Genomic DNA, 13,975 nt, shown 5'->3' on the forward strand with positions numbered 1-13,975 from the left:
TTTCTGTTTCACGCTGTCTCATTTATTGCTTGTTGCTCTTAGTGCCTGAGCTGCTGGTGTTCTGTTCTGGAATTTGTGTCCTCTGCCAGTGCATTCAAGGATATTCTCTACTATTTCATTTATCAAATTTAGTATTTCTACTTTTATCATGAGGTCTTTGGTCTATTTCGACTGAGTTTTGTGCAGGGTGATTGGTAAGGATATAGTTGCATTCTTTTACTTGCAAACATACATTTAGAACATCAACATTTGATGATGATCCTTTTGTTGTTGTTGTTCCGTTGTAATGTTTTGGTTCCTTTGTTGAAATGCAAGTGTGCATCGGTGTATGGATTTACTTCTTGGTTTTCAAAATGATTCCATTGGCTAAATTTCTCATTTTTTCCAAAATATGTATTTTTTTATTACTATTACTCTGTACTACACCTTGAGATGAGGGAGGGATATAGATACCTCCAGACAGTCTTTTACTGTACAGGATGAGTATTGTTCTTTTCAGATTTGTAAAGAATTTTTTGGAATTTTGCTAGGAATTGCATTGAATCTGTAAATTGCTTTTGGTAAGATGGTCATTTTTAGTATGTGAATCGTAGTGATCCACGAGCAAGGGTCATCTTCCCATCTTCTGATAAATTCTTCAGTTTCTTTCTCCAGACACTTAAAGTTCATATCATGTAGGTCTTTCACTTAATTGGATAGAATTAAACTAAGATATTTTAAATTTTATGGCTACTGTGAAGGGTGATTTTTGGGAATTTATACTTCAGCATGTTTATCATTTCTATGGAGGTGAACTACTGATATTTTGAGTTAATTTAGTATACAGTTACTTTGCTGAAGGTTTTTTTCAGCTGTAGGATCCCTGGTAGATACTTCAGTTCACTTATATATAGTATCATATCATCTTCCAATAGCAATATTTGACTTCTTCCTTCCCAATTAATACCGCTTTGATCTCCTTATTGGTCTTATCTCTCTAGTTAAAACTTCAATTACTATATTGAATAGATATACAGAGAGGGTCACACATTTGCAATGGACCCTAACATAGACCATTAGTTCACCAGCTGGATTTGTGTGGAGTCTTTACATAATGTGTCTCACCATTAATGAGTGGGCATTGTTCATATATACCCAGGAAAAGTTTACATAATATCCACAAATCATCTCAAGGGCCTGGTAGCCAACTGGCGATTAGTTTGTTCTGTTTGAATAAGTAGAACCAAGAAGAAGCTTCAATAGAAAAAGTGCCATCAGCTCTAAGCCTCCTCAAGTGAAAGTGCTGGACCAGGAAGATGGCCGGATTGTGTTTGTGTCTTGTCCTAGTTTCTGGTGATTGGGATCATTCAGGCAGATGGAGATGGGTAAAGTGGTGATGATCTGCATGAAGAGACCAAAGCCCAATGTGGGTGTGTTTGTAATGCCCGCACACAGAGAGCTGAGGAAATAGAATGAACAATTTGAGACCTGAATAAGATTCAAGATGTTCTGTCAGAAACAAAACCAAAAGTGAAGAACAACTAATATACAGAAGCCACATAATCTTCAGGCCAACACAGCACAGAACTGGGGAAATAGCAGCCAGCCACCCCACAAGATTAGTTCCTCTTCCTAAGAGCCTGATAAGATGATGTCCTCATGACACAAAGAAGAAATAAGCCTGAATAGGACATATACTTTGTGTGGGTTCTTACAACAAGAAGACGAAATATCTGCCATCTCTGGCAACTGGAAGACACCATGACTCCCACTCTCACTGCCCTTCTGTGTCTTGGTGAGATGCGAAGATTAAGAGGGTGAATTCTGGTCTGAGAGGGAACACACCTTAAACCCATGCCATGGTCCATCAATGTCTCAACAGCTCGGAAATCATCTGCAATTGCAGGGTCTGCTCATATTCAGAGCGAACACTTAGAGTTAACTCTCTTGCAGGACTGAGTCTGGTCTCCGGGAACCCTGCACTTTCAGGTGAGTGTTTGCTTAGCTGTCTGAGATTGGACAACTTTTGTGGGGGCTACATGTCACTCCTGAGCAGCAGAGATGGAGAACAGCAGGTAGGCACTGACTCTTGGGATGCCTGAGACATACTGGGTCTGAGCGCTGGCATCTGAGGAGAAGTCTTGGACCCAGCTGCCAATTTTCTTGCAGAGGAACTCTCCAAACCCACAATCAGGGTGGTGCCAAGCAGTGTGGTAGCTAATGGGAGCCAGGTGACAATCTTCTGTGAAGGGCCATTGCATGTTAAGATGTACTATCTCTACAAAGAAGGAATTCCAGATAACCTGCTACTAACAACCTTTCCTGAAACCAAGAAGCAAGCCAAGTTCTCTATCTCTTCAATTGAATGGTACCATTCAGGTCTATATTGGTGTTCCTGTAAAAACCCTACTGACATGTCAGAACAAAACAGTGAAATCCTGGAACTAGTAGTGACAGGTGAGAAAACCCTCCCCCAACCCCAGGATCAGCCATGAGTAAAGGAATATGTTCACTTGGGGCTTATTTCTCAAATGTCAGAAGAGGAAAACAATGCTTCTCATGTGAGTCTACTGAAAGGGCTTCCTCTCCTCTCTTAGGATATCTCCCTGGTAACATCACCCTTTCAGCCCTTCCCAGCCTTGCGGTGAACATTGGAGGATATGTTACCCTTCAGTGTGACTCACAAGAGGCATGTGACAGATTCATTCTAATGAAGGGAACTTGGAAGGTCTCCACAACTGTGCCCTCACAGAATACAACCATTGGGATATTCCAGGCCATATTCAAAGTGGGCCCTGTGACCACCAATGAGAGATGGGGTTTCATATGCTATGGCTATAATATGAGCAGCCCCCAGCTGTGGTCAGAGCCCAGCAACCACCTACAGCTCTTGGTTTCAGGTAAGGAAGATCTATCCTCTCCCTGGTGACACAGGACCTGTTGTGTGGTGGGTGATTGAGACTTGGTGCTTCTTAAACCAGTGTCACAGAATGTGTGGTACAGTTGGACTTGAAATGTTGAAATAAGGCTTGGTATTAACAGTGGAAGCCAAGTTCCAGGTTAAAGTAGTGTCTTTATGTGTCCCTTTGCTTTTGTAGTTCAGCTTAAGTGTCCTTTGAAAGTGTTACTTTCTTTGAGCCACTGTCTTAACACATTCCTCCTGTTTTTCTACTTCTCTGCAGGAACCCTCCCCAAGCCCACCATCCGGGCTCGTCCAGGTCCCACGGTGACATCAGAGAGCCCTGTGACCATCTGTTGTGATGGGACCCATGAAACCCAAATATATGTTATATATAGAGAGCAAAGCCAAGAAACCTGGTACGCACAGAGCCAAAAGGACCACAACAATAAGGCAAATTTCACCATCTCATCTGTGACGCAACTGAATGCAGGGCGATATCAATGCTACTCTTACACCTCTGCTGGGTGGTCAGAACCAAGCAGCCCCCTGGAGCTGGTGGTTACAGGTGAGAGTGCTCTAAGAGGTCTTAGATCCAGATGTTATACTCCAGTAAACGCTTGTCTAATACAATCACATACCAGAGCCAATCCATGTGGGACAATGTGTTCTGTATAAGCTCATTTATTATTTCATATGTATCTTTCCTAGGAGTCTATGAAAAACCCACCCTTTTGGCCCTGGAAAACCCTGTTGTAAAGATAGGAGAGACTGTGTTCATCTCATGTGCCTCCGATCAGAAATTTGACCGGTTCATTTTAAGGAAGGATGATCAGAAAATCTACAGTTCCATATATGAATATTCTGGGGTGAATCTGACCAGGTTCCAAGTGGGTCCAATAACCTCTATGGAAATGTGGACGTTTAGATGCTTTGGCTATTTCACAACTAATCCTCATGTGTGGTCAGAAGCCAGTGACCCCCTTGAGCTCCTGGTCTCAGGTAAGGAAGCCTGAGACTCTTCTGAGTTACACTGCTCCTGACACAAATGCTCAGTGACGAGACTGGTGTTCTTTGAAGCTGAGCTCTCAGTAAACCTGAGACACTTGACTGTAAGACTCACTGTTCAGTAATGGAGGGCAGGGGATAGTGATAATTCAACTTGGGAATGTCAAGAGAGTTATTGACTTACCCATGGCCTTACTGCTTCAATTGATATTCAGGGGTAAATTTCATAGCAGTGATTGTTATTTTTATTTAATTAATTTATTCAGATTACTTTAACATTGTTATCCCCTCACTTGTGTGCTCCTGTTCTTCCCCCTCCCTCTCTCACCCTATTTCCCTTCCCTAGGTCTTTGCCAGAAGGGGACCTCCTTCCCCACCATGTGATCACAGCCTATCTAGTCTCATCCTTGTGGCCTGTCAGCAATAAGTTTTGTCTTTACCTTAGAACTGTTCAGAGCCCCACTACTTCTCCTAATTCCTTGTAGGTACCCTCAAGAAACCTACCTTGTGGGCAAAGCCAAATTCTGTGATTGCCTCAGGGGATCCTTTGACCATTTGGTGTAACGGGACCATGGATACCCAAATATGTTTCCTGTATAAAGAAGGAAGCCCTGCACCGTGGTATAGACAAATTCCAAAGCAACGTCATAACAAGGTCAAGTTCTCCATAGGATCCATGGAAAAGCATAATGCAGGGCGATATCGCTGTTACTGTTACAATTCTGCTGGGTGGTCAAATCACAGTGACACGCTGGAGTTGGTGGTGACAGGTGAGAGGACACTCCCTCAACCCTTGGATCTACTTTGAGGAAAGGAGTGTGTTCACAGTAGTTTCCTCTTCTCCAATCCTAGAAGAACTGGAAAACGGTTTACTGTATGATTTCACATAATAGGGTCCTAGGAGTTTACACCTGTAAAGTCACACTGTCATCTCAGGAGGGCATGTGACATATATATATATATATATATATATATATATATATATATATATATATATATATATATATATATAATCCAGTGGCTCATCCAGTACTGAGTTCACATTGAGCCTTGTGACTCCCAACTGGAGTTGGAGTTTCACATGCTATGGCTATTTCTTGAGTAGTTCATGACTTTGGTCACTGCCCAGTAACCACCTAGAGCTTTAGCTCTCAGGTTAGAAAGCCTAATACTTTACTTTGAACGATATTACAACTGACACCAGATTCCAGGTAAGGACCTGATGTGTGTTGGGTGCTTGGACACAGAGCTACTGAACCCAATGTCATAGAATGTATGACACAGCTATGCTTGAGGGGCAGAAGCATTGATGAATGATGACCTTGTACTTTATGAGTCCAGAGTTTATTTTAAATGTGTTCTTCTGCTATTGTAAAACAGCTCTACCTGTCCCTTGCAAATGTGATCTGCTCTATGTGACTGTTTTAAAAGATGTGCATTTTTCTTCTTTGCTGGGAACCTTCAGAAACTCACCATCTTGGGTCATGCATGCTCTCTCATCATAACAGGGAGCTCTGTAATGCTATAGTGTGAAGGGTCTCTAGAATCCCATTTGTATGTGATGCATAAAGAGTGAAGCCCAGACTCAGAGGAAGGACAGCAGGTTACCAAGAAGAGACTTGATACCCAATGAGCATATACAGGGGGAGGAAATCCCCCTCAGGAACAGGGGAGGGGAGATAAGGGGAAAATGAGAAGGAGGGAAGAATGGGAGGATACAAGGGATGGGATAAACATTGAGATGTAACAAGAATAAATTAATAAAAAAAATAAAATAAAATTTAGTTTGTAAAAAAAAATAAAATAAAAGTTTTATTTATGTTGCTAAAAAAAAAGAGTGAAGCCCAGAACTGAGGGATAGAGAGACTCCAATAGACCACAACAGTAAGACAAAGTTCTCCATTGCTTCTTTGACAAGCCTGCATATATGGCAATATAATCATTACTTTTCCAACTCATTTGGGTGGAGAGAGTACACAGATACCTTTCAGCAAGTGGTTGCAGGTGAAAAGACACTAAAATCACAATCCTTGTCTTTTTCCTTGGGAAATACTCTCCCAGTGTTGTTCATCCAGAGATCATCTGCTGGAGACAACATGGAAAGTGTTTCAAAGCAGCCTGCCTTCTCCTCTCCTAGGTGCCTACCATGAAAAACCTACCCTGTCAGCCCTGCCCAGGCCTGTAGTGACCGCAGGTGATAATGTGACCCTTCAGTGTGTCTCATCAAAAGGATATGACTGGTTTAAGTTGACTGGGAAAGATATGAAATTCCTCGGGTCCGAAAAGGCAAATTTGAACTTCGCAAGACAGTTCCAGGCTCTGTTTCCTAATATCTCTGTGCCATCCCCCAAGAAGGGGCCATTTAGATGTTATGGATACTATACAAATACTCCATATGTGTTTTCAGTGGCCAGTAACGATCTGGAGATACATGTTTCAGGTAAGGAGCTCTCTTTATTTAGCTGTGTTTTGATACTTGAAACAATTTATCATAAGCCTGCTAATGTGAGAAGCATTGTGGGACACGAGGGGTGCTGATGAGAGCTCTTACCTACGAAGGCTCAGAGTATGGCAAGTGATGATATTGTCAGAGCAGGATGAGAGGTGGCATGTACTCTCAGATCCATCTGGATGACTTCCTGTCTGTCGTCTCAGGGCTGTCAAGGAAGCCTTCCCTACTGAGCCTGCAAGGTACTGTCCTGGCCCCTGGAGAAAACCTCACCCTGCAGTGTTCTTCTGAGATCAGTTACAGCAGGTTTGCTCTGTCCAAAGATGGTGGAAGTGACCTCCCCCAGCTCTCTACTCATCGGTCACAGACTGGAGGTTTTCATGTCAACTTCCCCTTAGGCTCTGTGAATTTCTCCATTGGTGGCCAGTACAGATGCCATGGTGCACAAAACCTCGACTCTGAGTGGTCAGCACCCAGTGACCCTCTGGATATCCTGATCAAAGGTGAGGAAAGTGATTCATTCGTTTGAGAGTCAACAAGGCACAGGCTCAGCTGGGAGGAGGCCTGGGGTTGATCTTCAAGATGATGAGGAGCATCTCAGGAGGAATAGATCTAGAAACAAGGGAGTGGATGTGAGATTGTCTGTGCAAATATAGAGACCAGATTCTGAAAGAGGCCTCAGAACAATGATCACAGCTCCTCACTCATGTTATTACTCTCTAGGACATCTTCCTGATACACCCACTCTCTCAGTGCATCCAGGCACCAATGTGTCCTCAGGAGAGAATGTGACCCTGCTGTGTCAATCACCCACCCCAGTCGACACTTTCTTTCTGTTCAAGGAAGGAGCTGCAGCTGCATATCCTTCCATGATTCAAATATCAAAACTCCAAGATCCACAACGTGAGGCAGAATTCTCTCTGAGAGCTGTGACCCCAGCCCTTGGGGGTACCTATGTGTGCTTCGGTTCTAATAGCTCATTCCCTTACCTGTTGTCACATCCCAGTGTTCCTGTGGAAATCAAAGTCTCAGGTAAGGTGATCCAGACTGTCGTGTCCTCAGAATGTCACCAAGGATTCTTGACCCAGGAAGTTCTTGGTTGGGCTAGGAGTAAGTTCACCTAGTAGTAAGAAAAAAAGTTTCCTTTTCAGATATTAATAAATAAACTGCTGTTTCTCAATTAATAGCCACTCCACCCTTTTCATGGGAATCTAGAAGATTCAAGTTAGGCAGCAGGATGAGTCTAGAGATTCAGTGTGGATATAAGACTGGGAAGAGATGAGATAATTAGGGTAGCATTCCACACAACATCCCTTCAATTTATTTGTCACAGTTCACTAGGTCTCTCGAGCTTATTCCAATAAAGGTTGTAGGTTTTCCTGTCTAGGGAGGTTGTTCCATCCCAGAGTGCATGAAGATTCTCAGAGCATGTGAGTCTTCACTCCTTAATCACGTTGTATATTGTGGCTAATGTACTGGATATCGGGCAGAGATCCCACCATGGTCCTCAGAAACCCAGAGGCTCAGAGGCTAGAGGTAACTTGATGAACAGTAATATTCGGAGAAGCATATAAATGATTCCCCTGACCTTCTCATCCAATTGCATCATGCCTGGCAGCTCTTCACAGAGATCTAAGGGAGGACTGGGTAGCAGGGTGGGAGAGTAGGGGGTGGGGATCATGCTATGCATGGGGTTGGTGAATTCTCTTCTGCAGAACTTGACACGGAAAAACTTCTCTCTGGTGTGTTTCTCAATTTCTAGAAGGGCAAATTGAAGGTCCTGGAGCAGACATTCAGTCCCTTTAGTGAGCATTTTGTCGCTGTCATCTATTTACAGAGAAAGAATCTAGAAACCACTTCTGCAATAGTCCTGCCCACCTGCAAAACTGTGATGACGACGTTGTGTAAGGGTGTGGTGCATGGCTAGGGCAGAGAATTCAGGTTCCTTACTTTCAGTTTGTGAGGTTTATCTCCAGTATAGGGAGCAAAGTGGGAGGCCAGATGCCCTGAGATAAATCTTCAGCACAGATAGAATTCTGCCTAAAAATGGGCAAGCTTGGGTGCAGGCAGAGTCAATGGCCAAACTCTGCCAAGACAGGGTGAGCAAGTCCTCAATAGCTCCTGCCTCGCACATGTCTGTCAGACACATTGGGCCAGAAGGCTGAAGATGATGCTCCAACATTATAGAGAATTTTGGGTGATTGTTCATGTAGCAAAATTTCTCTGTCATCATCTCATTTGGAAAGCTGCCAACCTGCAATCCCTATATACTCAGGTAATTAATTTATTCCTTCTCAAGTCTCTGTTGGAGTTGAAGACCAGATAGTTTAGCTTTACATTTAAGCTTAGATGTTTAGAAATTAAGATGTTTTTAGGTCTAGATAGATGTTTTAAGTTGATAATGATGAGATATGATAGATACCGGTTTACATTCAGAATTTTAGACTCACTAACATAGGAAAGATGTTTGCTTCAAGGCTGCTAAATACAAATAGCCAAAACACTATGAATGTAACATTTATATAATTGCCAATTGTTTCATGGCTCTTCTTGCTGTAGGTAGTTTATTGTACATATGTGTAATAATATAAATGTACATGTGAGAATATTTAATAAAAACATGTAAAATCCATAGCAATGGACCTTCCCACTAGGTGACCTGGGCCAGGTAAATTGATTGGAAGCATTGGGATATGGTTGCATTGGTATGAGAGTGAGGAGTAGTAAATACAATCATCAACCATGGGCCCTCACAGAGTAGGTTCTCCTTTTTTAATGTTTATTTTTATCTCATACAATACTTCCAGGCTGCAGCTTCCCTTCCTTGCACTTTTCTAAGTTCCTCCAACCTCAACAATTACCCCAGTTATACTCTCCCACCCATATCCCACAGAAAAGAGCAGGCTATTTAGGGACATTAGTTGAACATGGCACAATATGATAAGACTAGGCAAAACTCCCCCAATAAAGTTAGGCAAGGTAACACAGTAGAAGGAGAAGGGTTCCAAGAACAGTCAAGTATGGGACACTCACACTCCCCCTGTCAGGAATCTCCTCCACCCAAACACCAAGATACCAACCATAACATATATGCAGAGGACCTAGTGAAGACCTATGCAGGTTCAGTTCATCACTCATAATGTCACCTATATTCTAGGACTGGCAAGGTACCAGAAGCCTTTGATCGGGACTGCAGTGACCTTCCTCCTCCTCCTCTTTCTCCTCCTCCTCTTCCTTCTTCTCAGACTCAAACAAAAGAACAAGCCCAGGAAGGAAGGTGAGTAGGGTAGGGTAGACTTGTGTTTCAATGAGTAGTGGGTCTCACTGTGGGCTATCCAAGGCTGGGCTCAGGGTACCAGGCCAAGGGGAAGCCTATACAAGGATAGATAAGTTTATAAACATACCTGTAGAATCTCAGAACAGAAAATGTGTTCTGGAAGCCTGTGCAGTGTCAGGTATCATATGAGCTTTTCTATATTCCAGAATATTGGAACACATTTGTGATGAGTTTTAAATGTACCCTCCTTCCATGAAGGTGCTGAGTAAGGAGGGTCCACCTCCTGGCTGAGGCTCTTCCCTCTTTTTCAGTCCAGACAAGGACTGACTCGCAACATCCTCAAGAAGCTGCAGATCCAGTGAGCATGGATGGATGCCTCCAGAAAAGGTAAGACTCATGCCCAATAACCTAGACCCTACCTGCCGGACCCCCTCACAGCCACTTGACACTCTCTTGTCTCCCCATCTCCAGCCAAGATCCTGCCAACCAGGAAGAAATCTTGTGTGAGAAAAGAAGGCCTGGGAGGGAAATGTCTGAGGTCTCAGCATCACAGTGGTGGTGGAGTATCTGGGGCACTGATGCCTCACTATGTACCACTACCTGCACTATATTTTCTCTTTTATTATTGGGGACAGAGCAGGGATCTGGTCCTGGGAATCTGGTCAGGGGAAGACATTTGTGTTTTGTTATGACAGATGCTAATGTGAAGATCACAAAGCCTACAGACAGCATAAAGCTAGACACTCTGGTGAGACTCTTGATTATTCACAGTATTAAGAATTTATGATCTGGAATATCACAGGAGGAACCTCTTTCCTTTCTTCTTTCAGCTTCATCCCCAGCTGCCTTCTTACTTCTGGAATACCTGTCTTCTGCATCCTCAGACCTCATTTTTGTTTTGTTTACTTGTGACCATAAGGCCTCCTGATTTCTGACTCCTCAGCATCTGCCTGCCTATTAGCATGCTCTGTGGGGCTCAGAAGCCACTGTGAGGGTCTTAAGCAGTAGCTCAATGGCAAAATGATTTGATTACTTAGGATGTATAAGGCCTTTGTTTCAATTTCTCGTGAAAAACTAACAAATAAATGTACAGGACTCATGAGTAAATCATAACCATGCACCTGACAATGTGTGTGCAGATGTGCATACACAGAGGGGAAAAAAGTCAACATGTAATGCTTTTTTTTTCTATTTTTCTCTATCCTCTTTTCTGAGACAGTGTCTCTAAATGACACTAGAGCTAATTGTTTGTGTGGATTAGTGCCATTGAGCCCTGGGCACTTGTCTTCACATCCCAGTCCTTTCCTGTTGGACTTTGTTTTTACACTGGCACTGGGCATCAAGCTCAGGTGTTCACATTTGCAAAACAACTGCCACGCTTTGTGACTCACCTCCCCAGTTCCTGGATCTTATTCCTGTGGGGGATGCAGATATGGCAGGGAACAGAACTCTCTACTCTACACAGTGAGACAAGCTCTTGTGTGGGGCGTGGTATGGAGACAAACACAGAGTGAGCAGAGCAAAACGAGGGAAGTGAATCACAGGATGCAGGTTAAGGTTGTTTGAGGCACAGATGGTCAGTGTGAATATAAAGGGAACTTGAAAGAAGCCTTTTGAGGAAAATCCTGAGTAAAGAGGCTCATACATTCCTATTATGATCCAGCGCATCTAAGTACAGAACATGGCAGATCAAAGTACCCTGAGGACAGAGATGTTTTTGTCTGGATAATATGTCAGAAATGCAGGAAGGAAACTGACATACACTCTACGTTTTCAGGAAGCCACAGAAGACCCAATCAGCAATAGTTTTGATATAAATGTCTAAAATATAATTCTTGCACCTGGTGTAAATATGGGTGGAGAGCTTCTAAGAAACTAAGACACATCCTTTTTGTTTCATTGTCTCTATGCTGTAGAGCCGACAGGAGGATGACCCCTTAATACACTTGTATGGCCAGGTGAAACCTTCCAGGTTCAGAAGGGCAGGGAGTACCTCTCCTTCCCACTTGCCAAAGAAATTACTAGACTCAAATGACAGACAAGCAACTGGAGACAAAGGGAGAGCTGAGCAGGTAGGTTACGACTGCTTCAGTCCCCCAGGTTCCTAGTGCCCAACACAAACCTTCTGCCCTTCCTTACTTCAGGCTGATACATCCAAGGAGCCTCATGATGTGACCTATGCCATGCTGCATTTTGTGACACCGAAACGGGACCAGACGAGCCTTCCACTTTCCAGGCAGAAAACTCCTACCTGAGACCCATCTCTGGTGTCTACCAGTCCAAAGAGAGCTAGACTCTACATTCTGTGGGAAAGAGAAGACTCAAGCATATCAGAAAACAAGATCTGGCTCAGGTGCCCAGCCCTTGTACAGACCTAACCTATCTTTAGGAGATTCTGAGAAAATTTGAGGCTCACATGATTCTATAGTCAGAGATAAGTGATGTCTGGCATTTTATAAAGAGGGAACATACTTTGTCAGTATCCAGTACATAAAATAAGGAAAAATAGGAGTAAAGAAAGTTTTTTTTTTGTTTTGGGCCTTTGTTGTTATTATTTTTGAGATTATTATATAATGGCAACATTTTCCTCCTCCCTTTCCTCCCTCCACAAATTCCCATAAAGTCTTCTTCACTCTCCTTAAAATACATGGAAGAGGGAAGTGGCTATGATTGGGATTTAAAGTGAATAAACAAATACATTAATTTAAAAAGTCCATAATTCTCAAAATATCTGTACATCTACTACCCTTGTTTTTGGCATCTGTATTTCTCCTCGTGGATTATTCTTTCTTGTTAACAGAATAAATATAAGATATATGAAGTATATAAACCTAGAAAATGGTTTTGATGTTTAAAAGCTCACCACAAAAATTTCTCAGTGCTACACTGGGATTCTGAAGACCTAGTTTTATCATTAGCCAGCTAATAAAGTCTTTAGAAATAATCCCCTGTATCTTATCAGACCACCGAGGTCTAAAGCTGAATTTAAACAACAATATAATTAACAAAAAGCCTATAAGCATATGGAAACTAAACCATGTTTTCTCAAAGACAATTGGGTCAGGGAAGAAATAAAGAAAGAAATTAAAGACTTCCTAGAATTAAATAAACCCAAACACACAACATGTCCAAAGCATTGGGACCCAATGAAAGCAGCACTAATGGGAAAATTCATAGCACTAAGTGCCTTCATAAAGAAATTGGAGACATCACATAAATCAACTTAATGGAACACCTGAAGACCCTAGGAAAAAAGATGCAGACATATCCAAGAGGAGTTGATGGCTGGAAATAATCAAACTCAGTACTGAAATCAATGAATTCATTCATATAGGAATTATAAACAACAACAAAAAACACAGTTCATTGAGAAAATCAACAAGATAGACAAACCTTTAGCCAAACTAATTAAAAAGCAAAGAGAGGGCATACAAATCAGCAAAATCAGAAATGAAGAGGGAAACATAACAGTGGACCCCATCAGAACAGGACTGCTCCCAGGGCAGCTTGAAGAAACCTTCTTTTTTTTTACTTTATTAATTTATTCTTGTTACATCTCAATGGTTATCCCATCCCTTGTATCCTCCCATTCTTCCCTCCCTCCCATTTTCCCCTTATTCCCCTCCCCTATGACTGTTCCTGAGGGGGATTACCTCCCCCTGTATATGTTCATAGGATGTTAAGTCTCTTCTTGGTAACCTGCTGTCCTTCCTCTGAGTGCCACCAGGTCTCCCCCTCCAGGAGACATGGTCAAAGGTGAGGCACCAGAGTATGTGAGAAAGTAATATCCCACTCTCCACTCTATTGTGAGTGTTCTGTCCATTGTCTAGATCTGGGTAGGGGTTTAAGGTTTACCGCCTGTATTGTCCTTGGCTGGTGCCTTAGTTTGAGTGGGACTCCTGGGCCCAAATCTGAGTGTGGGAATGTGACAAATGCTATTTTTTTTAATCTACATGAATGACTTCATCCATGCACGCTTTCAGTGTTTCCTTGCTGATGTAACCAATGGTATTAATTAGTTTCCAACCAACCCATATTTACAAGCCTGTGTAAACCCCTTGTTGGTGGTGTATAAATCTTTTATATGCATTGGATTAAATTTGCTAACACGTCTATGCACCACTAACAATAAAATATCTCCTCATACATGTCAGTCTCCTCATCGACAAGGAGGAGCACGCTGATTACCGTAACACCTTATCCTAGTTAATTTTCTATTTCTGTGATGAGGTATCATGAACAAAAACAATGTGGGGGAGGGAAAGTTTGTTTCACCGTACAGCTCCCAGGTCACTGACGATCCTGAAAGGAAGTCAGGAACTCAAGCAGGACAGAACTGGAGGCCAAAAGTGAAGCGAAAAAA

At 42.5% G+C, this 13,975-nt stretch overlaps 2 protein-coding genes across 2 annotated transcripts in view; both read left to right on the forward strand.

Moving 5' to 3' along the window:
- Positions 1 to 13,975, forward strand: part of LOC311590897 (leukocyte immunoglobulin-like receptor subfamily A member 3) — a gene marked incomplete at its 3' end in the record, with an annotated part of 108,770 nt that overhangs the window by 31,732 nt on the left and 63,063 nt on the right. The window lies entirely within an intron of this gene.
- On the forward strand, positions 1,839 to 11,888 carry LOC311590789 (leukocyte immunoglobulin-like receptor subfamily B member 3; the record flags this gene model as incomplete). Its single annotated transcript, XM_084770048.1, has 15 exons — positions 1,839 to 1,968; positions 2,149 to 2,436; positions 2,577 to 2,879; positions 3,162 to 3,446; positions 3,590 to 3,880; positions 4,372 to 4,656; positions 6,024 to 6,326; positions 6,542 to 6,838; positions 7,059 to 7,367; positions 9,493 to 9,612; positions 9,924 to 9,999; positions 10,084 to 10,115; positions 10,308 to 10,360; positions 11,529 to 11,684; positions 11,757 to 11,888. 15 exons carry the CDS (start codon positions 1,839 to 1,841, stop codon positions 11,865 to 11,867), a joined length of 3,039 nt encoding a protein of 1,012 aa, XP_084626174.1. The 3' UTR covers positions 11,868 to 11,888.

Source organism: Acomys minous (genome assembly GCF_964271855.1).
Source record: "Acomys minous genome assembly, chromosome: 20".
NCBI lineage: Eukaryota > Metazoa > Chordata > Mammalia > Rodentia > Muridae > Acomys > Acomys minous.